The 26,981-nt window shown below is 45.0% G+C and overlaps 1 protein-coding gene across 4 annotated transcripts; it reads right to left on the bottom strand.

Annotated features, from left to right (window-relative positions):
- Positions 1–1,900: 1,900 nt before the first annotated feature.
- On the bottom strand, positions 1,901–26,981 carry SLC39A13 (solute carrier family 39 member 13). 4 transcript variants are annotated; one of them, XM_074997263.1, is made up of 12 exons: positions 26,860–26,921; positions 24,927–25,012; positions 23,997–24,124; positions 20,383–20,682; positions 19,411–19,524; positions 18,523–18,644; positions 16,975–17,127; positions 6,737–6,826; positions 6,294–6,344; positions 5,922–6,054; positions 5,717–5,816; positions 1,901–4,704 (listed from the first exon to the last, which is right to left on the bottom strand). In XM_074997263.1, exons 4-12 carry the CDS (start codon positions 20,648–20,650, stop codon positions 4,629–4,631), a joined length of 1,107 nt encoding a protein of 368 aa, XP_074853364.1. In that variant the 5' UTR covers positions 20,651–20,682; positions 23,997–24,124; positions 24,927–25,012; positions 26,860–26,921; the 3' UTR covers positions 1,901–4,628. The 4 variants fall into 4 exon arrangements, with proteins under 4 accessions (XP_074853364.1, XP_074853363.1, XP_074853365.1 ...); XM_074997262.1 differs by lacking the exon at positions 26,860–26,921 and adding an exon at positions 25,113–26,102; XM_074997264.1 differs by lacking the exon at positions 24,927–25,012 and having other exon boundaries at positions 26,860–26,940.

The raw sequence follows: 26,981 nt of genomic DNA on the forward strand, positions 1-26,981 counted from the left end.
AGCAGCAGATTTAAAAACAGCCATCCTACAACAAAAACACTTTCAAAAAGAGACTGCAAAGAGAAACTGCAGAGCTACAATTCATTTGCAAACTTGACACCATCAATTTAGGATTGAACAAAGACTGGGAGTGGCTAGGCAACTACAAAAGCAGCTTCCCCTTTCTTGGTGCTCACGACTCCACATCAACTGTTAGACGTGGGCCACATCCCCCCAACTGAATTGACCTCATTAACTCTGGCCTTCCCTTCTTTTAATGTTCCTGTATATTTATACCTGCTTCTGGAATTTCCACTCCAGTGCATCTGACGAAGTGGATCTTTACTCACAAAAGCTTATGCTCCCGTATATCTGTTAGTCTATAACATGTCACAGGACTTTTTTTTTTTTTTTTAAATGAAAGCTCCCCTCCAACAAATCATGTTCATCTATATGTCTAACAATTCCGTTCTTCACTTTTCTGTCAGTTTGCCTCATAGTGAAGGTAGGGTTATCAGCCTGTAAATGCCAGGATCATATCTGAAGTCTTGTTTAAAAACTGGCATCACATTAGTTATTCTTTAGTCAGCTGGTTCAAAAGCTGATTTAAGTATAGATTACATACCACAGTCATTAGTTCTGTGATTTCATGTTTGAGTTCCTTCAAAAGTCTTGACTGAATACGATTTTTGGTAACTTACTACTGTTTACCAATTTATTCCAAAATCACTTCTGTTGTGGGACAGTTCCTCAGATTGATCACTTAAAAAGAATGGCTGAGGCATGAGAACCCAACACATACTCTGCGATAAAGACTGATGCAAATTAATTTAGATTCTCCACACCAGCCCTTGTCTTTCTTTATCACTTCTTTAGCACCTCAATCATTCAATGGCTTCACTGATTGTTTACACTCATGGCTGTTTGTGTTGTCCACATGGGACCACACTTATTAGTCTCTTAGCATCACAAGATGTAAAAGGGAATTTATGAGACTGGAATTTGTTTAAAAATGAGAAGCTTTTGAACCTGCCAGTTTAGAAGCTGTAAGTCACATCAAGAATTAAAATGAAGTAGTGCATTTGAAGTCCTTGATTTAAATCTGTGGCTCTCTCTAGTCTCTGGAGAAGAGTGAAAAAAAATTAGTTTCATAAGCCAGTCAGCTTAAAGCCTCACACTACCTCTCAGTATTACTATGTACATTCAACATCAATTCCTCATAATCACGTTCCCCTTACTATCATCCAGCTACTGTATTGTAGTTGTTTGGGTTTTGTTTTGTTGTTGTTGTTTTGATGGGGGGCACAAATGATTCACATTTGTAATGGAAAACATTCAGTACCATCCAATGTTCTCATCACCCGATAACTGCTTAGATGGGGGAATGACTATTTTCAGGACTCACCATCTTGCCCCTTTTCACCTGTCCTTGGGGAACAGAAAAATTCCTCCAGGAGCTTCTTACGAAACTTGGCTCCTCCTGCATTCACTGTTTGATGGTGGCTGCAGGGCATCCTGTCACCGTGTGAGGAAAATTGGCTTTTAAGGAAGGTAATTGATAACAGGGCCAAAGATGAAAACTCAGGGTCATTTCTCTAACTCTCCATGATTCTTCTTGAGGCTGTGAGCAGTCTTATAGCTACTGCCTTGGCAAGGGAGTGGAGGCAAATGCAGCAGAAACAGTATGTACATCAAGCTAGCTATGGTCAAACCACATCCACGGTAATTCAGGAGTTTCCCATGACAACAGGCAGAGCAGGTCATTTAAAATATTTACATTGCTTTCAGTAGCATCAGGTCATTCTGTAGTGAGTAGGTCATGGAATAGTGCCTATGAAGAACCATTTACAGATGGCTTGCTGAAGGGTACTGCTCTATGGTCCATAAGCAGGGAAAAAGGAGTTTATCAAGAAGAACAAACCCACACTCAAACCAATTTATTTCATCTCTATTGTTTCCATGCAGATCCAATCAATACAGATGAACTGGAAAACGCACAAAAGTAGCTGAAAAAATAGAGCTAGAAAATAGGATTCTTTCTGCATTTCCAAAAGTAACAAATGTAGTGGAGTGGCTAACAGTCTCCCTCCCAGAGGCCCTGTCACTCCCAGAGCTGTGCTGCACACAGTAGACCAGCTAACCACTGCTCTTTAAGGCCCTCTGCTGCCTTTCTGAGTGCTGTTTCCCAAGAACTGCAGTCTCAGTCCACACTTGGGCTGCCAGCCAAGAGAAACAGCTCTGTGATTAATGCTTCAGTCTCACCCACTGCACATTCCTGAACAATGAGCACAGAATCCCTCCTGTGGTTTATGGTCTTGTCCAAACCCAGCACTGATGCAATAGCAACCACGCCCAACCACTAAGCCCTGTCATGCACTGGCCCTCAACTTAAAAATTGCCACCCTGATTTTCAGCTAGCGTAAACTAGTGCTAGGTGTATCTAAGTTTGTTCCCTCCAGGCTAGCACGCCAGAGGTTTGGTAGCTACAATCAGCAGAGAAACTAGCCACACTGATGGAACTGGTATCTTGTGGTCTCTCTGAGTACGTAACGGCTAGGAGTCATCTAGATGTCTGAGAAGAAGAGGGTGAATCGCGTGGTTGGTGCTCATAGCAGCTGAATAATGTGGCAGCAACTGTCATGGGAAGGCAGCTTTCCAGGAAACAGCATTGTACTGAAACAGCCTCCCACCTGGCTGGTGATGTACAAACAGGTGTAGGGAAAGCTGCAGCGATTGTAGTCGCTATCCCTTCTGCAGAGAATGTCGTAAGCAGAAGCTCTCGGGCTTTTCTCACAAAGTAGCAGGGTTTATATGGAAATAGTGAAAGGAACTGAGGGCAATTTGCTCTGGGCAGCACTTTGGGCTCCTTCCTGCTTAAGCCATCTTGGTCTCTTACTAGAGTCCTAAATGTCCTGAACAGCATCAGGAGCCAGCCTTTCCAAAAAGGCCCTGGCTACTCCAGAAAGTTGTATTTCTTCAACAAAAGCAATGTAGAGACAGATTTAGTTAAACTGGTACAATTTCTAATGACAAAGCTCACTGGTGTCATACAGTGTCTGATGGCACAGGAAGGACTCGGAACACTCTGTTGTAGACTCTTATTTTGTGCTTCCTACGAGCAGGTTGCATTAGAGCCAGTGTGGCTAAATTAAACAGATTTAATTAAATCAATAGAACTTCTATAGGCAAGGCCTAAGCAATTGTAAATATTCCAGAGGAAGTGGTGTTGTCAGATTCAGTAATTCCCATCAGTTAAAGCCGGGACCTTTTAGTTTTAGTTTTACTAGTCTGATGGCACCACATGACAAACTCACAGGCACTGTCATACTCACTTTCCTTCTCCCAGCTTTGCTGCCACTGTGATTTCAGATTCACTTTTCATCCTTCTCCCCAGCAGGTGCCCCATTGTCCGCTGTTTTTCAACTTTTTTTTTTTTTTTTTTTGATACTAGAGACTGCCTTGCTGCCTTCCTGAGCTGTGTCAGGAAGATAGGGCTGGGTTCAGACACGCTGAAGACCTATGATGTGTCAAGTTTAAGAAGGTGAAAAGCATTGCCAAAAATGTAATTTTGTAATTTTTTTTTAAATTTAGATGCCTATCATAATCTCAGGCCCTAAGCTGTAGCTTACTTATCTTATGTGTAAATCAGGCTCTGCAGGGAGATCTTAGCAAGTAGTGCCAGACAATGGGCCAGTCATTGAGAAACAATGCCCCTTTCCACCTCGCCTCCTGATACTTTTTCTCCCCTCCATTCCTCCCTACCCCATTCCTCCTCTGGAGCTGGTCAGAGTCCAGGCCCTGCTTGTGTTCCGCCTGCTGAAGATAGGCTTTAGGTTGGGGGCAGGTTTCCCCCAAAGCCAGCTGAGCAGATGGCCTGGGATGACAGGAAATATTTGCTGACCATTTCTGAAAGATGCATTTAGCCTGTGTTGAACAGGGGAAAGGGTAGGTTCTCTAAACAGGGGAGTTAAGGTTAAAGGCAGAAGCTTTCAGGTCATACCATAAGACCTCCTAACCCTATCCCAGCCTGTCCAGAGCTAAGGCATGGGAATCCAGAAAGATAGACTTGTCCAGGATGACACCACCCAATTTTTCTCTTCATGAGTGAAGGCTGAGTGAGAAAGGGGTCTTCTCACCTCTGTCTACCTATGTGACTCCAGTACTACCTCTGCTCCTGCTAAGTAGGCTGCACTGGACACTGGTGGTTTGCTGCTGCTTTGGAGAAACTGATTTCTCTCTGAGCCTGGAGTAGCAGGTAAATCTTCACCAGAACAGGAATCTTGTCTTATTCACCCTGCAGCTTAGGCTGTGCAGTTCCAACACTTGTCCTTATGCCAGGGTGAGAGATCGTGTGTTCTCGCTGGAGCTGGTTCTTGTGTCATTTCTGCTCCTCAGAAGCTTTCATTCCATAGAACACCAACATTTGAAGCCCAGTTTGTGGGGTCTTAAACAGAGCAGGGACAGAACATCCAGGGAATGGAGTACAGCATCTCCAATGACTCCCTCTTTTTCTCACCTGTCTCTCAAACTAGCAGCAGGACCCACAAGCACACACGCACAGGAAGTTATATTAGTGTTTCTTATTGCTTTGTAACAGCTCAGAGTCAATGAAGCTCTGGGAAGGCAGCAGAAAGAGGTGTGAGCAGAGGTCATTCTGTAGTGAGTGAGAGCAGCACCATGACTGTAATGCCTGTGCACAGGAGAAGGACCTGCTGCAGAGAGTTCCTAGGGAAGAAACAAGAGTCAGAATGAGCCAAAAACCAGTCCCAATCTGCGTAAGTACACAGTGCTCAGGAGATCAATTTCTTTTGTACTTTGTCCCCTAGAACGCTCATAGAATTGGGCTCTTATCTGAGTGGGGACATGCACATGGGCAAGGCAACGACCTCCAGGAGTAGGAAAGATATTCACAACACTTCCTTCTGCATGGCAGAGAGAGGTCTGAGAAACCACGCCAACCGGAGACAAGGTTGGATACTGGATGTGGTAACGATGAAGACAGGTACCACTGATGACCATAATGACTGGAGATTTGGGGCCTGTCACTGACTGGCAGCAGCACAAAGAAGTGTATTTTGGGAAAGCAAAGGAATACATCTAGTAAGCAGAGTACAATGGGAAGACTTAAAAATCCATCAGAATGGAAAGTGACTGAGTAATCTTTAAATCACAGCAGCCTGCTATTCCTCTGAAAAAGAATAATCCCTAGTTCCATGCAGTGGCAAACTCTCATAGATCAGAGGGTTAAAAAAATAATTGGAGGTGACATTGGCTGTGCTGGGCGCTAAATGCATTCATATCAACCGATGAATTCAGTCAGTACTCAGTATCATATTGGCATTGATTGCTTGTTTTATGACCCGTCCGCCCAAATGTCAGTTCAGCAAAGCATTAAATTAAGGAGCTGAGGACCGTGTTAGGTCAGGCACTTGGCTAGACAACGGCCTAGACTGCAACTGCTCAGCTAACATGCTCAGGAGCCAGCATATTACACCAGAGCTAGGCTGCAATAAGCCTTTCCATCAGTGTTCCGTGTATGAATTAGCAGCAATAACAATGAGTCCCTGGCATAAGAGAATAGACTCTGCTAGACACTCTCTTGCCTTTCAGGGGATTTGGGGAAGTGCTCTCTTGCTCCCAGGAACAAAGCAGTGGTATCCAGGAGGCTTTGCCACCTTGTTCCCTCCCACTACCATACCAGAAATGCCCTATCAGTAACCACGATGGAGTCACTTACCAGGGATTCTTCTCCTCCAGGAGGTCAGGAACGACATTTACCAAGGCGATGTACAGGAACCCCCCAGAGGTGAATGGGAGAATCCAAGCTATGGTTTCCCCTGCACAGGCAGTGAAAGTCAAACTTAGCAATGAGAAAGGATTATAGAACAGAGGGAAGTAGACACACAAGTAAACATTCCTTGCTGTAACCCCATGAACCTTACCTGTCCCTTTAGGGGACTGAGAACAGATTGCAAAGCAGGTTCCTAGAATTCCCCCCAGTGCTGTGGAAAGCTGCATCTTGGCTGCACTCCAACGGTCAAATCCAGCACGGAGCAGGATGGCAAAGTCTCCTACCTATGGGAAAGCAGAGCCAGAGGCTATCACTGCTAACCATCCCGAACACAGAGGAAGGACTTTAAAAAGGAGATAGTTTGACTAAGTAGATTAACACCAGCACTAAACAGGGAGCAGATCCCCTAAGGGAAGTGCAGAACAGAGGTGTTCCCCACCAGCCCTCTTCCTGCAAACGCAGCACTGCCACGCTGCTCCAGACCAGGTCCTAACTTCCCAGCTGGGCTGCAGAGCCTTCTCACCTCATGTGGGATTTCGTGCAGTAGGATTGCCAGGGTGGTTAAGAGCCCAACCTGCAGAAGAGGAGAAAAATCTCAACATTCAGTGTTGTTAAGGGTACAGCCAACATTTCCTCCCTGCTAACCCACTACCTCCACCCAAATGAATGGAATTCAGCTGGCCTGTGTTAAGTACTCAGTGTAGCGACATGAGATAACTATCCATGCCATGCATGCCTAATGCAGGGGCCAAGGTTCTCTCAGATCTGAGATATTAAGAGTCAGGAAAGCTCTTTTCCTGGACAGGGATGCTCCCCACTGTGTTTTCCAGTACAGCTTTGTCTTAGCAGTTACACATGGGCAGAAGGCTCCCCTAGTCCTTTTACATGCCAGGAGGGCACATTACAATTGAGAGAAGGGTTCCTCCAGGTCTCCAGTTTGGCAGGTGGGTGTGGCACAAACCTTACCTTTCTGCTAACCAGGAAGCTGGCTGCCACTGCCAGGCCATGTGTGAAGTTATCAATAGTATTGGCAAGCAGGTTAAGGTATCCACTGATCTACGGAGGGAAGTCAGAGGCATTGATGAGTGAAGGAAATCTGAGGAGGTTCAGGATAGGAGGAAGCATATGTTCTAGTCAAAGGGCAATCATGCTGGGGCAGGGCAGGTTAAGGGCTCAAACCATCCGTCTGTGCTTCAGACAGGACACCACTGGTACATTCAGATCTACTGCAGATAGGGGAAGTCTTAGGGTTGAGAACTTCATCTCAGTAGGGAAAGGGGAAGAGCGTTACAGGCACAGAAAGAGCTCTGAAGGCGGAGTGAAGTAGGATAACATGCTGACTAGAAAAAGGGAAGAGAAGGAAGGTGGTCTGCAGGACTATAAAGCAACTACAGATTTCAGATTATGCCCACAAATTTTCATAACTTGGTTCAAATATAAAGAAAGTCTGTTCTTTAGTGTTACACAGTGTAATACACAACTTGTCAAATATTTCCCATGCAAGACATGGGAGGTACAATGCAGCAGAGCTAATGATGCTGAAATGTACATTTTGTGTCTCCAGAACCTTTACACATTGCATTAAAAGCCAAACCCCAAAAATTCTGTAGATGTTTCTTGTTTTAAAAAAAAAAAAGTGCTAACAGCCCCTAAGAAGCCAATTTCAATTCTGATGAACTTACTTTAAGACTGGCTGCTTCCTATTCACAAATAAGCCCTGGCTGGGATGATTTAGATGGGGCTGAGTCTGCTTTTTAGCAGGAGGTTGGACAAGACCTTCCAATCTGAATCATCTGCAACATATACTTATAAAGGCTTCGAAACAGCTACAAGCAAGTGCCCACCTGCTACTCTCACACTGGTTTGTGTCCATCTCTGATTTAGTGTTTTCTATAGTGCTCAACAAAAGCACTCTTAACTTTAGGGTCTTGTAGCTTATTTACATCAAAGCACTTCTTCATGGATATCTTCGGACCAGTGCTTCTTAGCTTAAGCTTTATGAGTACTGTCACAAGGTGGTGATTACTGCCAACATCAGCCCCTCTTTTCACCGTGTCATCTAATAACAAGCGACTCCATTTTCCACTGATCATCAAGTGGTCAATCTGATTATTGTTGCTACCATTTGGTGAGCGCCATATTAGCTTATGAATTTTGTGGTGAGGAAAAGAGTGGCCCTCCAGTGATAAGATTTTGTAAAGTACACAGTTGCTCTAGCCTCTCTCCATTCTTGTTCATCATGCCACACCTACGTGTCCCCATTTTTCTATCATTGTGCATATTATCACTCCCAACTTTAGCGTTCAAGTCCCCCATGACTATTATAAGATCATGACATAAAGCTGTTTTTATTTCAGCTTGAAGCTGTTCATAAATATGTTTTTCTTCTTCACTTTCATTAGTTGGGGCACAGCACTGGATTAATGTAATATGTACATGTCTACCTTTCATTCTGGCTCTCATCAGTCTGCTATTGATAGGTTTCCATTCCAGCCCTTCTTTAGGGTGATAGCTACTCCCTCATGGTATTGGTCATCATCCCTTCTTCTTCACCAGTACTAGTCTTCATTCTTCCTGACCCAACCCATTTGCTCTCACTGATACCAAGAACATGTAGAATGTAATGTCTTACTTAATTTGTGATCTGTGCTAGCTTTCCTGTTTCGTACATAGTATGTACATTCCAGAACCCAATTCTGGTCTGGGCACTCAGGACTTCCATCTTCATGTCAAAAGCTTCATTACTGCCTTCACCACTGGCAGTCATACAAGTCATGGTAAGTGACTCTGGACAGCCGTCACACACAGTTGAGAAGGAATTCTTTGTTGCTGTTTCCGTAACAAAGGGCTTTTTTTAGGTCAGGGTTGTTAACCTGGAGGACTGGTGTGCATGGTTAGTTTAGCTCCTCCCCCCTTGGCCTTTCCAGATTGGTGGAACCTACCAGGAGCACTGAGCTCCCACAGGCAAGTCAAGAATGCTTTTGTCCTTAAGGTGAAAAACAGGTTTCAAGTGCTACAAGAGCTTGAAGAAGAAAGTCACAGCACAGAACAAAATAATAAGAAATGGGTATAATTTACAACAATATACGTTAAGAGCTGTGAGGACTGCCTAGATTTCAAACAGAAAGAAAAAAGTTTGGCTTATGCCAGACACATGAAAGGCAATCGATAACAGACGTACCTTAAAGAAGAAACTCACAGATATCAAATCAGGAAGACTGAAAGAAAGGTACCAGCAGCAATACAAAGAAGCAGATCGGCACGTCAAGAAACTTGTGAGAGCTGAAAAAAGAGCTCACATAGAAGAACTAGCAGCACAAGCTGAAGCAGCAGCTACTCAAAGAGAGCAAGGAGAGATTATTAAAGTCACCAAGCTTGTTTGTGGTAAGTATCGTGCCAGTACAAGTGTCCCTGTCATGGACTAACAAGGAAATCTGCTTACAAGAGAGAGGGAACAAGAGACTCATTGGGCGGAATACTTTCAGGAAGTTCTAAACAGGCCACCACCAGAAGCAGCATCCAATATTCTAGAAATGGAAACAGACCTTGACATAAATACTGTTCCACCAAAAATGCAAGAAATTAGTATGGCAATAAGATCCTTAAAGAATGGTAAAGTTCCAGGACACGACAACCTCAATGCTGAATTGTTCAAGGCAGACCCAGAACTTGCAGCCTCTATTCTTCAATCGCTCTTTACAGCAACAGGGGAAGGAAAGCAGGTGCCAGAGAAATGAACTAATGGAAATATTATTAAGATACCCAAGAAAGGAGGCCTCAATGACTGTAACAACTGGCACTGCTTCACTCTCAATGCCAGTCAAGAGCCTTGCTAAGATCATTATTCAGCGGATCTCAGATGCTGTTGACAAATCACTGAGGAAAGAACAAGCCGGCTTTTGCAAAGGAAGGGGGTGTGTAAATCAATTTTTTGTACTGTGTAACATCAACGAGCAATGCATTGAATCATAGAAGAGTAGGACTGGAAGGGACCTTGAGAGGCCATTGAGTCCAGCCCCTGCCCTCATGGCAGGACGAAGCACTTTCTAGACCATCCCTGAAAGCCACCTATCTAACCTCTTCTTAAATATCTCCAGTGATGGAGATTCTACCACCTCCCTTGGCAATTTGTTCCAGTGTTTGATCACCCTGGCTGCGTCTACACGTGCACGCTACTTCGAAGTAGCGGCACCAACTTCGAAATAGCGCCCGTCGCGTCTACACGTGTCGGGCGCTATTTTGAAGTTAACTTCGACGTTAGGCGGCGAGACGTCGAAGTCGCTAACCTCATGAGGAGATAGGAATAGCGCCCTACTTCGACGTTCAACGTCGAAGTAGGGACCGTGTAGACGATCCGCGTCCCGCAACGTCGAAATTGCTGGGTCCTCCATGGCGGCCATCAGCTGGGGGGTTGAGAGATGCTCTCTCTCCAGCCCCTGCGGGGCTCTATGGTCACCGTGGGCAGCAGCCCTTAGCCCAGGGCTTCTGGCTGCTTCTGCGGCAGCTGGGGATCCATGCTGCAGGCACAGGGTCTGCAACCAGTTGTCAGCTCTGTGTATCTTGTGTTGTTTAGTGCAACTGTGTCTGGGAGGGGCCCTTTAAGGGAGCGGCTGGCTGTTGAGTCTGCCCTGTGACCCTGTCTGCAGCTGTGCCTGGCATCCCTATTTCGATGTGTGCTACTTTGACGTGTAGACGTTCCCTCGTTGCGCCTATTTCGATGTTGGGCTGAGCAACGTCGAAGTTGAACATCGACGTTGCCGGCCCTGGAGGACGTGTAGACGTTATTCATCGAAATAGACTATTTCGATGTTGGCTGCACGTGTAGACGTAGCCCCTGACAGTTAGGAACTTTTTCCTAATGTCCAACCTGAACCTCCCCTGATGCAATTTAAGTCCATTGCCTCTTGTTCTATCCTCAGAGGCAAGGAAGAACAAGTTCCCTCCCTCTGCCTTATGACACCCTTTTAGATACCTGAAGACTGCTATCATGTCCCCCCTCAATCTTCTCTTTTCCAAACTAAACAAGCCCAGTTCTTTCAGCCTTTCTTCATAGGTCATGTTCTCTAGACCTTTGATCATTCTCGTTGCTCTCCTCTGGACCCTCTCCAATTTCTCCACATCCTTCCTGAACTGCGGTGCCCAGAACTGGACACAATACTCCAGCTGAGGCCTAACCAGTGCAGAGTAGAGCGGGAGAATGACTTCTCGTGTCTTGTTCACAACACACCTGTTAATGCACCCTAGAATCATGTTTGCTTTTTTTGCAACAGCATCACACTGTTGACTCATATTTAGCTTGTGGTCCACTATAACCCCTAGATCCCTTTCTGCTGTACTCATTCCTAGGCAGTCCTTTCCCATTCTGTATGTGTGACACTGATTGTTCCTTCCTAAGTGGAGCACTTTGCATTTGTCCTCATTAAACTTCATCCTGTTTGCCTCAGCCCACTTCTCCAGAGGCAGAGGCAGGTGTTCATCAACTTTATTGATTTTGAATAGGCTTCCACAGCATTCACAGGGATAGTCTTTGGCAGATTTTGAGAGCATATGGAATACCACAACAAGTAGTACAGCTCATCAAGAGGTTTTAGAACAATCCCACATGCAGCATGGGAAATAATGATCTGCGCTTCGAAGTTAGGACTGGAGTAAGGCCGGGGTGCATCATGTCTCCAATCCTCTTTAACTTAGTCATAGACTGGGTTATGTGGCATACAACACAAGATGAGCCAAGAGGCATTACATGGACCATCTTCTGCACACTAGAGGACCCTGATTTTGCTGATGACCTTGTGCTGCTCTCCCATACGCATCACCATACAGAAGAGAAGAAAAATTGAGTCTGCACCCTCGGAAAACAGATTGGACCAAGAGTTAGTCAGAAGAATACAGAAGTCATGACTCTAAACATGGAGGCACCAGCATCAGTCAAGATCAATGGCCACGACCTACCTGCCACAAAGAGCTTTACATACTTGGATAGGATCATCAGACAAGACAGCATTGTCAGAAGCGATATCCAGATCAGACTCAGTAAAGCCAGAAATGTCTTCATGAGTCTGAGTGCTGCATGGAAGTCATTACAGTACAGCAGCCACACCAAACTGAAGTTTTATCAGAACTGTGTTTTATCAGTGTTACTACAGGGATCAGAATGCTGGCAGATGACAGAGTACAACCTTGATAAATTGTCGACCTTTCAAACCAGAAGCTTTTAGAGGATCTTCCATATTTTTTGGCCGAGAATCATTTCCAATCAGGACCTGCTTGCACACTGCAAGCAAGAGGACATGACCACTATCATTTTGAAAACATGCTGGAGATGCATTGGGCACTTGCTCAAGAAAGACGGAAGTTCCATCACAAAGACTGCTGTGCACTGGACACTTGAAGAGAAGCAGAAACAAGGACAACCCAAGACAACATGGCACTGGACTGCTGGAGTAGAAATGAAGAGCATGAATCACACATGGAGCACTAGTGAGAGGCTGTTCAGTGACAGACGTGGAGGCCCTTTGTTGATGCTCTACACACCAGTAGGCGGAAAGGGCAATGATGATAATAGTGCTCGACAATGTCATATTTAAGTTCTGCACAAATTGATTAGATTTACATAGCAATGTCGCTAGTGGAGTTCAGACTCTCCTGCATTTTTGAGGTTCCAGAAAACTACTTAAGGTATCTCATTCTGGCTAGTGGGAAAACATTTTTACAGAAAAGGTCCTACAGCAAACACTGTACCCAAATCTGAACCTGCTTGACTGATCACAATCTTTTACTTTCATGAACCTTCAGAGGTATCATCATAAAGGAGTACAGCTGCATTGGTGGGTCATGGACGGAGATGGAGTCACCAGTGCAGATGAGACCTGATACATTGATGGCTTTGAAGATCAAGACCAGGGGCTTGAATTGTCAACGGAAGCAGATTAAGAGTTAGTAGGACTGGAGCATGAGGTGATGGTGGCCCAACCTCTTGAGTCTGATAGCTAAATTACACATAAGATAGGGCGTCTGCATTACTTCAGCCCTCCAGACCAGATACTGAGAGTTAATGGCAATCCACCTTGGAGGAGACTAACCACTATGTGGATTGCAGTGATCAGATCTTTGCCCAAGGAAAAGGCAGCTGATGAAGCTGAGAGGCATTTGTCATCACTTTGTACATCCAGCGTTACTGAGGAATCAAGCAAATCCCTCTGGCTTTATACCACTTTGACTGGAAAGAGGTGAAGATGCTTTTGCTGGAAGGGGAGGTCAGTCTTCAGAACATTGACCCTGTTGACCAGCTTCACTTCAGTCTTCTGCATGGAGTTTGAATCTGCTGCTCTCCTGTAGCCATTAGAATACCCCTGTGAGTGCACTGTGCGTATCTGTACACGTCACACATGGTGGTTAGCAGTCAAGCCCATGGTGTCTCATCACCTCTCCAAGTGACCTTGTTTAAATATGTAAGAGAGGGATCAAGATAAATCCTTGAAGAAAAATCTGTAGGTGAAGTCTCCTGAGAAGAGAAACAGACTCCTGTCACTACTCTATGGGTCCTATAGGGCTAGTCTGTCTACATCACCTGTGTCATATACACAGACCAACAATAATTTGTGGGCAACTGTGTTGAATGTTACACGGGTATCAAACTGTATGAAAATTGAGACATAACCTCCCCCCTTTGCTAAGAGGTTGCCTGTCCATACTAGGAAGGGTGTCTGTACAGTATTCTGATCTCAAGTCTGAGCGTGAAACATCCAGAGTATTCACAGAGGTCACATGCTGGACCTCAGCAATTATCTTTGGTTTCAATAATTTTGCTGGGAACAGGAGGTCAAAGCGGTTTTCTACATTTAGTGTTGGCTCTTGAAGCTCAGGCATAAAACTGTTCCTATCAAAATAACTGGCACATGTATTTCTCTGAAAGGGAAGTTGAACATTTTCATTAGCAGTGGGCAGTTATTGTGCTATGACCTTCAGCAAGCAAAATGGACATAGATCTCATTTGCAGGTGGTTGTTTTGATATTTCCGAGGACATTTCAAGGTTCAACATGTGTGGGACTGGGCTGACCTCCAACAGGTGTAGCAAGTAGTATGTGCCACCTGTTCTCAGGGTTTTCTGGAACCAGGAAGTTCATCTTACAAAGTGCAGATTATTTGTTGACATTTTCTAGTACTCATGTTCAGTATGTTCTTTTCAAATATTCAGAACTTTGAACAGTACATCTATGACTAAGTGTGAGATTAAGGAGTAGAAAGTTAAAAATGAGGCCTAATTACCAAAGAGGTTTAAAACTTTAGCTATGTGAATTTTCAGTGTAAGTGGAACACACATACCTATGTCAAAACTAGCTGAAGGGATTTTGCCCAAACTTCAAAAGAAAAAAAAAATTGTGCAGAGATCATGCTTGGAAAAATTTTAGCTCAAAAGATGATTTTTAAGAAAAGCATGAGCTCATGAAAACAGGGTTATAACAATGTTTTTGCATGGTACCTCTAACCAAGCGTAACAAGAAAACGAAAATACTTATGGGATAAAAGTAGAATCAACTCCACAACCCTTCCTGGAAAGGAAAACAGAAATACAGACTGAAAAAAAATCTCCATATGGAGATGTGAGATGAGGCAGGGGACAGGGTGGGGGAGGAGAGCAGAAAAGAATCAGATGCCAAGAACAAGAAAGCAGGGTGAAGGCAATGTTCCCTCTAATCTTTTCCATCCAAGTGCAGAATATTTTTATGTGCACTGAGGCATGTGTGAATGTCACCGCAGCCTCTCCTGGCTCCCCCACCTTGCTCCTGCAGCCTCCAAGTGAGACTGGGGGTTGGAGGGTTGCTAATTGCAGGGATGAAAAAGGGGGCCTGATGTAAAAAGCTTCCTCACTCCTGCTTTAGGCAAGGGTAAAGGACCCTCCTCCCCTGCATAGCTTCTAAGGTAAAAGAGGCTGTTTGGGCAGCACTTAGATAGTGTTACAGCTCCAATTTAAATGCATTATTGCCAATTTATTGCAAGCTAAAGAGTTCTGGAGTCTTGAACAGTCAAAATCTCCCTTTTATGGTGCATTCCCATCTCTGTCCAATATTTTCCTTAGGGAAAAAACTTCATACAAAACCGCCAGAGGAACACCATAAAAACAGCTTCACAAGGAGACTATTAGGGCCATATGGTTTAGAAGTAAGGGAAAAGGGAACACCACAGTTAAGGTTGCACAGACATCCTCAACTGCCTCCCTTGTGCATACACATTACTACCTAATAAATAAAACTGTTAGTGCCCAGGGTACTTCAAAGTGCTTGCGGGTGAGCCGCGGTTAGACACGAGCCACCACTTTGAAGTTTAACACTTCAAAGTTGCCACAGGGGCGGAGTTTGCTTAATGAAGTGCTGCATATGCAGCGCAGCACTTCATTAATAAACTCCCAACACCCTACTTACCATGCTCCCTTCGACGTAGGGAGCTAGTGTAGACAAGCCCTATGTTGACACAGTTACCTTTATCAACAAAACTTGTCATCTAATCAACTATTTCTGACAAGAACTATTTTCCATAAAACCAAGTTATCTGGCATGAACTATGCTGCCATCTTTAAAGTTTTTACTGATTATGTTTCACATCAGTATTTCTATGATTTTGCCTGGGGTCAGCCTGCAGAGTCCCAAGTCATTCCATTTCTTTTTAAATATGGTACATCGTACATTTTTTCTTCACCTTTAGACACACTGAAGTAGTATCTTTCAGCCTATGCACTAAACTGTGTGTTCCTTGTAAACTGAGTGCTTGGGCAGCCACCCAGAAGAGATTCAGATCCCAACCAGTACACTATGTGAGTGATCCACATGAAAAGTACATTGTAAACTAGATTTACACAGCATCTTAGATATGAAAGTTTAACAAAGAGTAACAAAATGTTTAAAAATAGGCAAACACAGATTTAAAATAAAAGGAAGCAGAAAATTAGAAGAGGAAAGGGAGAGTTTATAAGAAGCTTTGAAATAAAGGCAAATCAAGTTGTGCACCAGCCAGCCAAGGTAACCACATCTTATGGTTATATTCCCTCATTTTCCTCTCTATAGTCTGTCCAACATATATTTGTTGCATGCTGCCTTAACTTTAAACTGCATGCTGTCTAAGGCAGGAATGTTCTTTTACTCTGTACAGTGTCAAGTATAATGGGGTCCTTATCCTTGATTGGGATCTATAGATGCTTCTGTAATACAAATAATAGAGTGAAAATTTTCTTTCATATAAAAGTTACTAAGATAAGTTAGCAGTGCAGTTAATTCCCTCAGCTCCCAAACTTATAAGTTAAGTACAGATGTTAGAGTTAAAAAGAAATCAGCAGGCTATGTCAATATAGAAAATAAAAACAGCACAGATATGAAAGACTGAAAATGAGAGGATAGTAAAATGAGAGGATAACTGGTGTGCTGGTCAGTTTCCTGGCTCCCAGACTGGTGGGGGGTTGGGAACCAGGTGGCAGGCAGCCTAGCTCCCAAGCTCCCTTCCACTGGCAGGAGCCAGGAAACTGACCAGGACATCATTGGTCAGTCTCCCCGCTCCTCCCAGGGGCAGCAGCATGACTCTAGACTGTGGCCCCTGACAGGAGCTGTTTCCCTGCTCCTGGTCAGGGTGGCAGCTGCTCCTGTCAGTGGTGGCAGCTGAGAGTCAGGGTCTCAGCTGCCGCCCCTGACAAAAGCCAGCAAACTGACAGGTGCAGCGGTTTGTCAGTGTTCCCATTCCTCTGAGTAGCAGGGAACTGGTGCCTGGCAGCCCCAGAGCCAAGTGCCAGCTCCCTACCTCTCTAAGCTACGTTAACCCAAGAAACGCACAAGCTGAGTGCATGAACCTCAGGGTTCTACTGTATTGTTGTGAAGATATAGGAAATGAACTATCCTGACTTTCGAGAGCTTTCCTCTCCTCCGATAGCTGTGTATGGGATTTTCAGAAAAAATTAATCCAATTTGCTCCACACACTCTGAGGTTTCACACATGGTTCCATTAAACAAGTGACTGAAAATATCAACATTTTTCTGTCCACAGTCCACCAAACCAGGTTTTCAGCCACCCTCAGAGTAGAAGCCCTGCAATAGTATGGCTGAATTTTGAACCTCCCCCTCCTCAAACATAAAACATAATGGTAATTCCACCTTGGAGTAGATATAGGACACTGCACTCCCTGTGTTGGCACTCTGTGTTCACCTTGCTGATCATTTACCTTGATTCTTTGCTCCGGTTGGCAAGACAGGACAGAGGAGCCATTACGTTGAGCTATGCTTGTTTCCGCTCTTCGAACTGTGCTTGCTACTTTCTGCAAGGAGAAGCTGTTTCCATTTGGAATCCCTCTGGAGGGTGCTTTGGAATTATTACCCTGCATCAGAGCGAAACTACTGTTACCACACTCTGACCTCCAACAGACAGTGTGACTAGAAAAGAGGCCTGGAAAGCCTCCCTTTACCCTTAAGCCTTCCCTCCCCAAAGCCAATGCCTTTTGACCTCAGATCTAGTAACAGCAGTCTATAGAAATTGAACAGATTTCACCTTGGCTACGTCTACACGTGCCCCAAACTTCGAAATGGCCATGCAAATGGCCATTTCGAAGTTTACTAATGAAGCGCTGACATGCATATTCAGCGCTTCATTAGCATGCGGGCGGCAGCGGCGCTTCGAAATTGACGAGCCTTGCCGCCGCGCGGCGCGTCCAGACGGGGCTCCTTTTCGAAAGGACGCCACCTTCTTCAAAGTCCCCGGAATAAGGGGACTTCGAAGAAGGTGGCGTCCTTTCGAAAAGGAGCCCCGTCTGGACGCGCCGCGCGGCGGCAAGGCTCGTCAATTTCGAAGCGCCGCTGCCGCCCGCATGCTAATGAAGCGCTGAATATGCATGTCAGCGCTTCATTAGTAAACTTCGAAATGGCCATTTGCATGGCCATTTCGAAGTTTGGGGCACGTGTAGACCACAGCCCTTTATTCAAGTTTATGAAACAGGATTCATATATTTAAGCAGCTGAGCTAATAACTGACATACACTTTTGGAAGCAAGAAAGTAATCTGAAAGACACGATTTTAACATCCAAACTCTCTGCTGGAGCAAGAAACATGTTACATCCAAAACACATTTTTCAGGAGCAGTGAAATTTGCGCAAGTGCACTGAACCACATTTAAGCAGCAACCTACTATTTTCAAATTCTTATTGTCTATAAATAGTATAGTAGAAAATGGTGGATGTATTGCTTATTTACTACTATTGTGCCATATTTCTAAAGCTTGCCCTGAAAACTTATGTGTTTTCCCCACTGAATCTTTCTTTATATAGCAAAGCAGCCTTGACTCAAAAGTTTTTGATATGGACTCCTAGAGTCAGCACGTTTATTTTTATTTAAAATGTTTTAGGAGACTGTAAGTTGAGGTCTTAACATATATTCTGGTTTCTTTTTAAATAGCTTAGTTTAAAATGTAATTGAAATAATAAAATACATCTGATTTAATTTAAAAAAATCCCATATTTTTGTTTTCCCCCAAAGGGACAGCCCAGGGACAAGAGAGACATAAATCCACAGAACTCAGCATAGAGATGAAAGGTCTCCCCACCCAGCTCCAGGAGGATGGAACAAGTATCCAGTTGTGTGGCTCTGCCTAGCACTGCTGGCCTCCCAAACCATACTGAGCTAAATCACAGCTCCAGGTTCCCTAAGGACCCTCTAAGGCTAACAGAGGTTACTGCTAAAATTGCATGATAAGTCTTTTCCTCTTTCATCACCCACACACCGAGCTGGGCCATTCTTGCTTTTCACTCTCAGGAAACATCTTCTCCAATGCCAGGAAGGTCAAGAAGCCAATTATCACCCAGAGGCCAAGAAGCTTTTGCTGCTGGAAGCTCTGCCCACCTCCTAGAAAGCAAAAGAGATCTCTGTTTGCACTGCTGGGGGTGCCCGAATGGTAAGTCTCACCATCGGTACCATGTACCTTGCAACTGAGGGATTCAACAACACAGGGCAGAACGCATTTTCTTAGTCCTCTGGGAGGCACAGAACAGACACATCCTGCATAAAAACCCCATTTGCTTTATCAATACGTCCTTGATCCAACATAGAGGAAGGGGGAAATTAGGCTCCACACCCTCAGTACTCCAGCACTGGAGTCTAGCCTGTCTCCTGTGTGCTTGCAGGAGCCCTTAAGCCCAGCATCTCTTCCGCAAAATACTGGGCAAGGTGAGCAAAGCAGAAATCTCTTACCAGAGGCTACAAAGCTACTTGTATCAGCGTAAGTCCTGCATCTGAGCCTGTACGAGTAGCAAGTGCAGGCATGAAGGCTTTCCTTTGGAAGGTGAGCCAAATACCTATCTTCCCCATCACACCCCACCTGGGTAAGTTATTAACACAAGCCATAACGTGTTCCTTTCTGTTAGGGCTGAGACTGTCAGATCCTCATCTGTTTGACCTGACTGCAGGGCCAGGACTATGCTCCCATAACAAGACATGCAAAAGCACTAGGAATTTGACATCTGGAAGCTTGAGACAGGGGAAAAGGCTAACAGGAGACAGGAACAAGCTGCAAGAACATTAAGAAAAGCAGCAGAGTGCAAATTCACAAGAAAGCACAGCAGCCAGCGACTGCGTCTGTCTCTGGTGCCCCAGGTATAGTGCCAGATATTACCTGCAGTGGCGCTGCAGGTATAGGCCCAGGCCTCAGGGAGGAGGTGCAGAAATACATTTCCCAGAAGCCCACCAATTGCAAAACTCAACAGCTGCTTCAAGCGATTGGATCCCACTGCAAAACAAACAAATGATCATAGCCAGACTGGAGCCCAGACCCTTCCTGACAAGTTGTGTGAGAAACCCCAGGTCAGGAGCCTTTGCAGCATGAACTACAAGGGAATGTGATAAGGGAAATGAACTTTGAGGGACATGTAGCCCAGGGCACTGCAAGACCCTGAGCAAGTTGGGGGTCGCAATGTGCCTCAAAATCTTGGCCATGACACTGAGGGCCAGAGCATGAACTGTACCTTGAATGAGCCTCTGTGGCAGGGGAGTCTGTATTTGTATGAGCGCCACACCCAAAGTCTCAGATCCCCACACTCAGCTGGAGAACAAGCTGCCCCATTTTTAGAAATGGCTTTAGTCACCCAACATGTAACACAGGAGTCAGCAACCTTTCAAGGTGGAGTGCTGAGATTTGACCTTTTGAATGCTATGTACAGTCCAAGTGCTGGTGATACTTTTTAAAGTCACTAATAGACCTACTTACCACAGCTTCACTGATAAATTATGATGAGAGCTTTATTGTTTAAGTGGTAGTTGGTAGCATCAGCTGGTCTTTTGTTTTGAGCAAGCTCCCAGCTGCATGGGGGAGGATCGGTGGGGCTGAGCTCCTGCCTTGTGTGCCAATGAAAAATCAGCTCACGCGCCACTCTTGGCACATGTGCTGAAGGTTGCTGACCCCTGTTGTAACAGGAGTGAATTGTGCCTTTATTACATAAGACACATCTCTAGGGCACCAGGACGATCCCAGCTCCCGTGTTAAACACAAGAATGTTGCCCCATTCAGTCACTCCCTGTCGATGGCAGGAGGGGTGTGTGTGTGCGACGACACTGGTTATGAAGAATGTAAGCGAGGGAGCAGATTTACCTTCTGATCGCAGAGCAGCTCCTGTCTCAAGGGGAATTACCAACAAGGGGAAGACTCCACTCAGTCCCACCAGAATCGAACCAATGAGAGATAAGATCCAGGCATCCAGTCGCTCTCCACTGAACAGCGTTCCCCAGGACTCAGCCTCTTTCTCACACTGACTGATACCAGTGTTGGCCTTGTCCACTGGGAGCTCCTGCGCTCCACAGGGGATGCTGAAGAGAAACAAGGCAAGCGTCCCATGAACCAGAAATTGTTGCTCTCTCATCGCTGAGCAGTTTCAGCCTGGCTGGCCAATCTCTGAAAGGAAGAGGGAAAACCTTAGTTCTCAGAGGAAGTACCAGACCCCAGATCAGGCAATGAGGTAATTTGGGGGATATTCTGGAGCAGAGGCTGTCTACACTTGGGGAGGGGCCTGGGGGCAGGGAAGGAAGAGAAGGGAGATGCTGACACCCCCCCCACACCCCCCGGAAGACTACACAAATGCAAATCACAATGGAGACATGCTAGAAGTAGCACTGAAGCAGTGTGGCTACACACTGATGTACCAGAGCGAATTTTCTAGTCTACATAAACCCTCTGACCCCCTCAGCTGAGGAATTTTTCTTAACACAATCTGGAATTCACATTTAAAGGGGGAGTAATTTTAATACATCTGGACCTCAGGAGCAATAATGAGGAGGATCAACAGCCTTCTTGATCTCTGGATCAAAGTCATATTCCAAGCACAAACTGTCTGCCTGTTGGCTGGAAACTTTTCTGATCATAGTGGATCTCCTGAGCAGCATGCCCCTTGAGACTGAGAAACAATTAATTTTCATGGAGAACGTCTTCCAAATTGTTCCAAATATTCTGAAAGTTCCTGTTCTCCCTCACAAGAAATGTCACCGGGAATCAAAATCAGAAAGGGTTCACTTGTTAAAGGCATAAATGTGAGCACTTTCCAATGTGATGGGTGGAGTTCCTGTTAGGACCCTCAGCAACCATAATGAGGAGTACAACTATGCAGTACAACCATCTCCAGCAGAATCAAATGGTTATAAATGACCAATCTGAAATCCAAGAACTCTGCTTAGCGTCCTGACAATAAAGTGTTAGGTCTTCACAAGCATCCCAATGATCAGATACAAGTTAACACCTGGAGTAAACATTAATGACAGAACCACAGGAAAAGGGTGATGTGTCAGATGTGGAACCCCGGCCCCAGCTGTGTAAATGAAAATCTCCTTTTGTCGATAGGATGCATCTGGGACGCTTTCAGGTCATCTGGCTTCCTTCACAAAAAGTCTAGGTCTCTCTCAGCTATAGCACTGCAAAGCTACTGTAAAGCTAAGGAACCTGCAGAACCCTTTGAATAAGAGGAAAGTTGTGGAAGTTTTCACCTTCTAGTACCTTATTAGGCATCCTCTCATTGCCAGTGCGCAGAGTGAACTGAAGGTTTCATACGCTTTAAGGGAAGCGTATGAAGGTTTCATACGCTTTAAGGGAAGAAATAGCTAGCGCTTAGGGGGCTGTATGAGAAAAGTGTAGAGCACAATCTCCCTACTAAACACACTACAAGGGAGTCTGCATTTACAGTATTTCCTGTTATAAAAGGCCAGACTAGTTCAGCATCTTTTCCAGTCTGATTCTGTGCCTAATGGAAAATGGTGCCTTCAATGACAGCCTGGAAAACGACTAACAACAGATTTCCTATGCTAAAAGAACAGCCATGCTGGGCAAATCCCAAGTCATAAAGCTCTGGGACGGCTCCAGTACTAAGCAGAAGGGCCCAAGCTGAGGCAAATAACAATCCTAACAAAACAACCACTTTGATCAGAGTTTGTGTTGTCTTGGCAATGAGGGATGTTGGAATAGGCTTTATCCTCTCACATGCCCACCTCTACCAATGAGTTGTAATCCTGGGGAAGTGCACTGTCACAGTCTGGACCACAACAGAGGATCAGACTAGAAGAGAAGCTGCTCTCACAGCTTATGTCACACAAAGGATGGCCCTCCCACCTGTCCATCCTCCTCAAAATGGATTAGAACCATCAAAATGTGGGTTCCCCCCTCTGCTCAAGACCAAATGTCAAATAAGTTGGACACCTGAAACTCCTTTTAGTCTAAACAACAAATATCCTACTTAGAGACAGGAGCATGAGAGGCAAACAGCAAATGCCAAAGGCTGACGGCATGGAGCACAGCAGCTGCAGATCTCTTAGCAACAGCTGTTCTGGTAAGAAGTATAGAGAGAGAACCAGGGAGACTAGACTTGCTTGTCCAGAAGTGAGATGACAGTTGGTCAAGAAACAGCAGAAACAGAACCAGAGTCTTTCAGTTTCACTTAAGACAATTAACTTTCCAGATTTAGTGTTTGTACTTATTACTAAAGCCAGATAAGAAAGTAATACATCCTCCCAGGTGAGTTGTAAGAGACCAGTGGATCCCCTTGCCTAGCAGCACAGATACCCCCATACTCTTCCAAGCTCCTTATGTGACAGCTTTTGGGAATGTATGACAAAGCAGTGAAGGACGCCACACAAAAAACAATTCACTCATATCTACCTCCAATTTAGCTACCTGTATCTGCCCAGAAGGGTGCTTACAGCACATCCCAGCATTTGCCCGTTTATAGTTTCTCAAATCCCACGGCTTTACAGCTTGCAAATCACAGCCCCATAGCCTCCTTGAATCTGTATCCCACTGCTACAGACTTCTCACCAGGCACGATGCTTCTCAAAGCCTGTGACATCTCTAAATTCACACTGCCTACAGGTACAGTCAGATTAAACAGTCACCTGAAATACATCGGTAAAAGCAAGGAAATAGGCAGCCAAGACACACACTGCTTCAGGACCAAAGTGTTAAGGGGAGTGGAGAGAGTCATATCGTGGTGTCATTAAAGTCATAAGCTCATATCCTATTCCTAGTTTTGCCATTTTTCCCTTATTGTAAGCCTCAGCTACGAATGCAGTGAGAAGCAGATTAAAAACAACTAGAGAGACAGAAAGGATCAGAGAGGCAGCCGTGTTAGTCTATATCTTCGAGAACAAGAAGTCATCCTGTGGCACCTTATAGACTAATGGATATTTTGGAGCATAAGCTTTTGTGTGCAAAGATCTGCTGCATCTGATGAAGCGTACCTTCGCCCACGAAAGCTTATGATCCAAAATATCTGTTAGAGAGGACCTCAGATACTGTAGTACAATGGGACAGAATTTTAAAAGCACCAAGTATACTGGGACTTAAAACAGATGTGTATTGTTCCTAGTGAAGCGGATGAGATATTCAACATGGGCAACAGACACAAATAGTCAGGCCAACAAACACTTAATCTGAAAGACAGCAGCTCCAACAGCACAGCACCCCATCATCCTGCGGTAAAGATCTCCACAGAGAAGAAAGTGCCCCTAACACAATCACCAGTACTACTCCCTGTGGCATCAACACATTCCATGGAGGGCTCTTATTTCAAGTACTGAAGAGGGCTAGCTTTGCTTACTCCTTTCAGTCACAGCCAGAAATGGCTGAAATAGCTAAAAGTATTCTCAGCACAGGAATAACAGATACCTCAACAGAAAAAACAGAAAGTAAAAGATGAAAAAAAAAGAGTCTGAAAATTTGCCACTCACTTATTCCTACTGACGGTGGGGTGTTGAATTCAAAGCCATGAAAATGAATCACATTTCCCCCTCCCACTGTGGAAGCCCAGAATTTGGCCTCCTTGACGGGCGCTTTGTACAGCAGACTGCAGCAATCTCTGTGAAAACACAAACATAACTGGAAAAACAGATTTGCACCAAGACATAAATCTACTTCAAGTCAGAAAAAGGAAGGAGCAAATAGTTACGTAAGATGCTCCTGAAACTGCCAAGTTCCCTGCTGAAGCTGAAGGAGACTTCTAGTTATTTCTGCAATCTCTTTCAGCCAATGCACCTGGAAAGATCATTCCAGCCTTCCAAACAACTCTCAAGTGTTTTGTGCGTGGCAGTGAGTTCACTTTGCTCCTGCCGCCTCCCACTCAAAGCCAGTAGCTCTGCCCTTGCAGACAACAGGGTTTAGCTGCTTTTTGGCACAAGCCCACGTTCCATCATGATGACACTTTAAATGTGCATGGAAAAAACTTTTATAGTTATTTTCCTTGGAAGCCCATGACTTCTTTACAGAGCCACAGTGGAACACAGCGCAGAACAGAAAAGTTACTTTGCAAAAGAGGAAATGGAAACAGCACCCAGCAAATTGTCCCAAAGACTCATTCCATCAGCCCTGCAGTAACCTCTGGAAACCTCAACACTTCTGACAAGGATTAAGAGACTCTCTAATTCCCAGTTTGCTGCCTCAGTGTTCGTTCTCTTTCAGGAGCTCACCTCTGAGCCACGTTCCATTTCTGAGAAGCCCAGAGCACCCCATAAGTACTCTCCCTTTCCCTGGTATCTCCCACAGAAGAATCTCTTGCTCTACTCAAAATCTCATCTCTCCCTATGGAGAACAGTCACAGAGAGGTAGCCCCGTTAGTCTGTATCTTCACAAAAGAGCAGTCCTGTAGCACTTTAAAGACTTACACAGGGATTTATTAGATGATGAGCTTTCATGGGACAGACCCACTTCTTCAGATCTGGAAATTTTGTCCTATGGAGTGCATCTCTTTCTGTGAAGATACATGTGTGAATACTACAATTCCCACAACTAAAAGCTGCATACATACAACTAGGAAGGGTAGTAGGATTAGGAACACAAGATATAATTACATGGAAAAGACCGAGGTCCAGCAAATGCAGGATCTTATCTCTAACTGCAACCAATTCTGGATCCTTCAGAGAGAAGTGTGGTGAATCACCCATAAAAATACCTAATTGTACACTAGGGCAGTATGGGGTGGGGATATTTCTTCCTGACCTCACCCAGCAATCTGCTTCATCCCACAAGGACAAGAAAATGTCTTCCAATCAACCCCATCTCTCCAGGGATAGGTGTGGTTTCTTCTTGACCCAACCCAGCAATCAGCCTCCCGTCCACCAGGTGAAGGGATAATTTCCCCTGACCCCAGGCTGGCCCTGAAGCAGGAAAGTTTTAGTGCAGGCGTGTCCAATCCGTGGCCCTGGACAGCTAGTAATGCGGCCCCACAAGATCGTAAACTTTTAACATTATTATGTGATTTATATACATTAACTATATTATATATTTTATATGCAGCCCAAGACAATTTCTCTTCACTCAGTGCAGCCCAGGCAAGCCAAAAGGTTGGACACCCATGTTTTAGTGCCTTTGTAAAATTTATTTTAGAGTTTAAACAGGCATCATCATGAGCTCCCCACTAGTTTTTCACCACGAGCAAATATGTTAAAAATCCAAACACAGCCTTATCTACACTAAATTTTGAACACATCAATTAATATATCAAGAATACAGGACTCTACATGGCATCTCTGTTCTTAAAAACACATTTTTTCAAAAAAAAAAATCTTCCTGTGAATGACAGATGAATTTCATTTCTAACAAATTCAAAATAATACACATTGGAAGGGATAATGTGATAAGCTGATAGAACATACTGTATTATAAATTAACTGTATTGTCTCAGGAAAAAGACCTGTGCTGTCACTGTAAACCACACAATAAAATTCTCTAGGTGACTGAAGTGAAAAAAGCAAACAGGTTGATAGATGGCATAGTACAGAAAATCCTGCAAATATTATCAATCCATATTTTAAAATGGCAAAGTTAGTCACACCTTCCACTGTAAGACGTATTCTCAGTTGTTTATAATTTTGTCAGACATAAGCATTTGAGTCAATGTATAGACTGATGGTATATGCTACCTCTCACCACCCTATCTCCAGAAGGATATAGCAGAAATAGACAAGCGCTAGACATGGAAGATGAAAACCATTTGAAACAAGAATAGTTATAGCTTTAAAAAGGAAATGAATAAAGAGGATTATTAAAAGAGGCATATAAAATATTGAATGGTGCAGTGAAGCAAAATCAGGTACTACTGCACTTTTCTCCCGCAGCATAGGAACAAGAAAACAGCCAATGAAATCCAAGGGCAGCAAATTTAAAACTGAAAAAGAAACACTTTTAAACCACAGCCAGGGAAACTCACTGCCCCCAGGCAGCCGAGGGCAAGAGCTGGGCAGAGTGCAGAAGAGAGTTTAACGTTAGCGTGGCCAGGGGCATCTCCGCTAAGGCAACGGGCTCCCGTCGCTGCCTCTCAGGGCTCCCGGGCTATCGGTCCTGCTGCAGCGCGTCCCGCCAATGCCGGCGCCTGACAGGACCGAGCGGGCGGTGTCCGTCCGACTGCGCTGCACGGATTGTCCCAACCCAGGAGCTCGGCCTCTGAGTCGGCCTCGCTAACAACACCCCCGTCGCCGCAGGGCCCGAGCGCAGAGAGCGGCCTCCCCGCGGGGCACCGCCGACCCGGGCTGGACAGGGAGTCCCTGCAAGCGCCGCCTACTGCCGGCTCTCCTGCGCGGGCAGCCAGCGGCCACTCACCGGGCGGCAGCGCGCTCCGGGCGGCCCCGGCCATCCAGCTGCTGCGCCGCTCGGGACTCCCCGGCTGGCCTCTCAGCCCCGCCTCCCCGCGGCAGCCACGTCGGCCCCATCCCCCTCGGAAC

The sequence above is a fragment of the Carettochelys insculpta genome, chromosome 6, assembly GCF_033958435.1.
Source record: "Carettochelys insculpta isolate YL-2023 chromosome 6, ASM3395843v1, whole genome shotgun sequence".
NCBI classification, from domain to species: domain Eukaryota; kingdom Metazoa; phylum Chordata; order Testudines; family Carettochelyidae; genus Carettochelys; species Carettochelys insculpta.

Excerpts from the sequence above, each read along its gene's own strand:
- SLC39A13 (XM_074997261.1), bottom strand. The coding sequence starts at position 20,650 with ATGAGAGAGCAACAATTTCTGGTTCATGGGACGCTTGCCTTGTTTCTC. Across the intron at positions 19,525-20,382 it reads AGCTGCTCTGCGATCAGAAG|TGGGATCCAATCGCTTGAAG; the intron begins GTAAATCTGCTC and ends TTTGTTTTGCAG. Across the intron at positions 17,128-18,522 it reads AGCAAGAATGGCCCAGCTCG|GGTAATAATTCCAAAGCACC; the intron begins GTGTGTGGGTGA and ends GCTCTGATGCAG.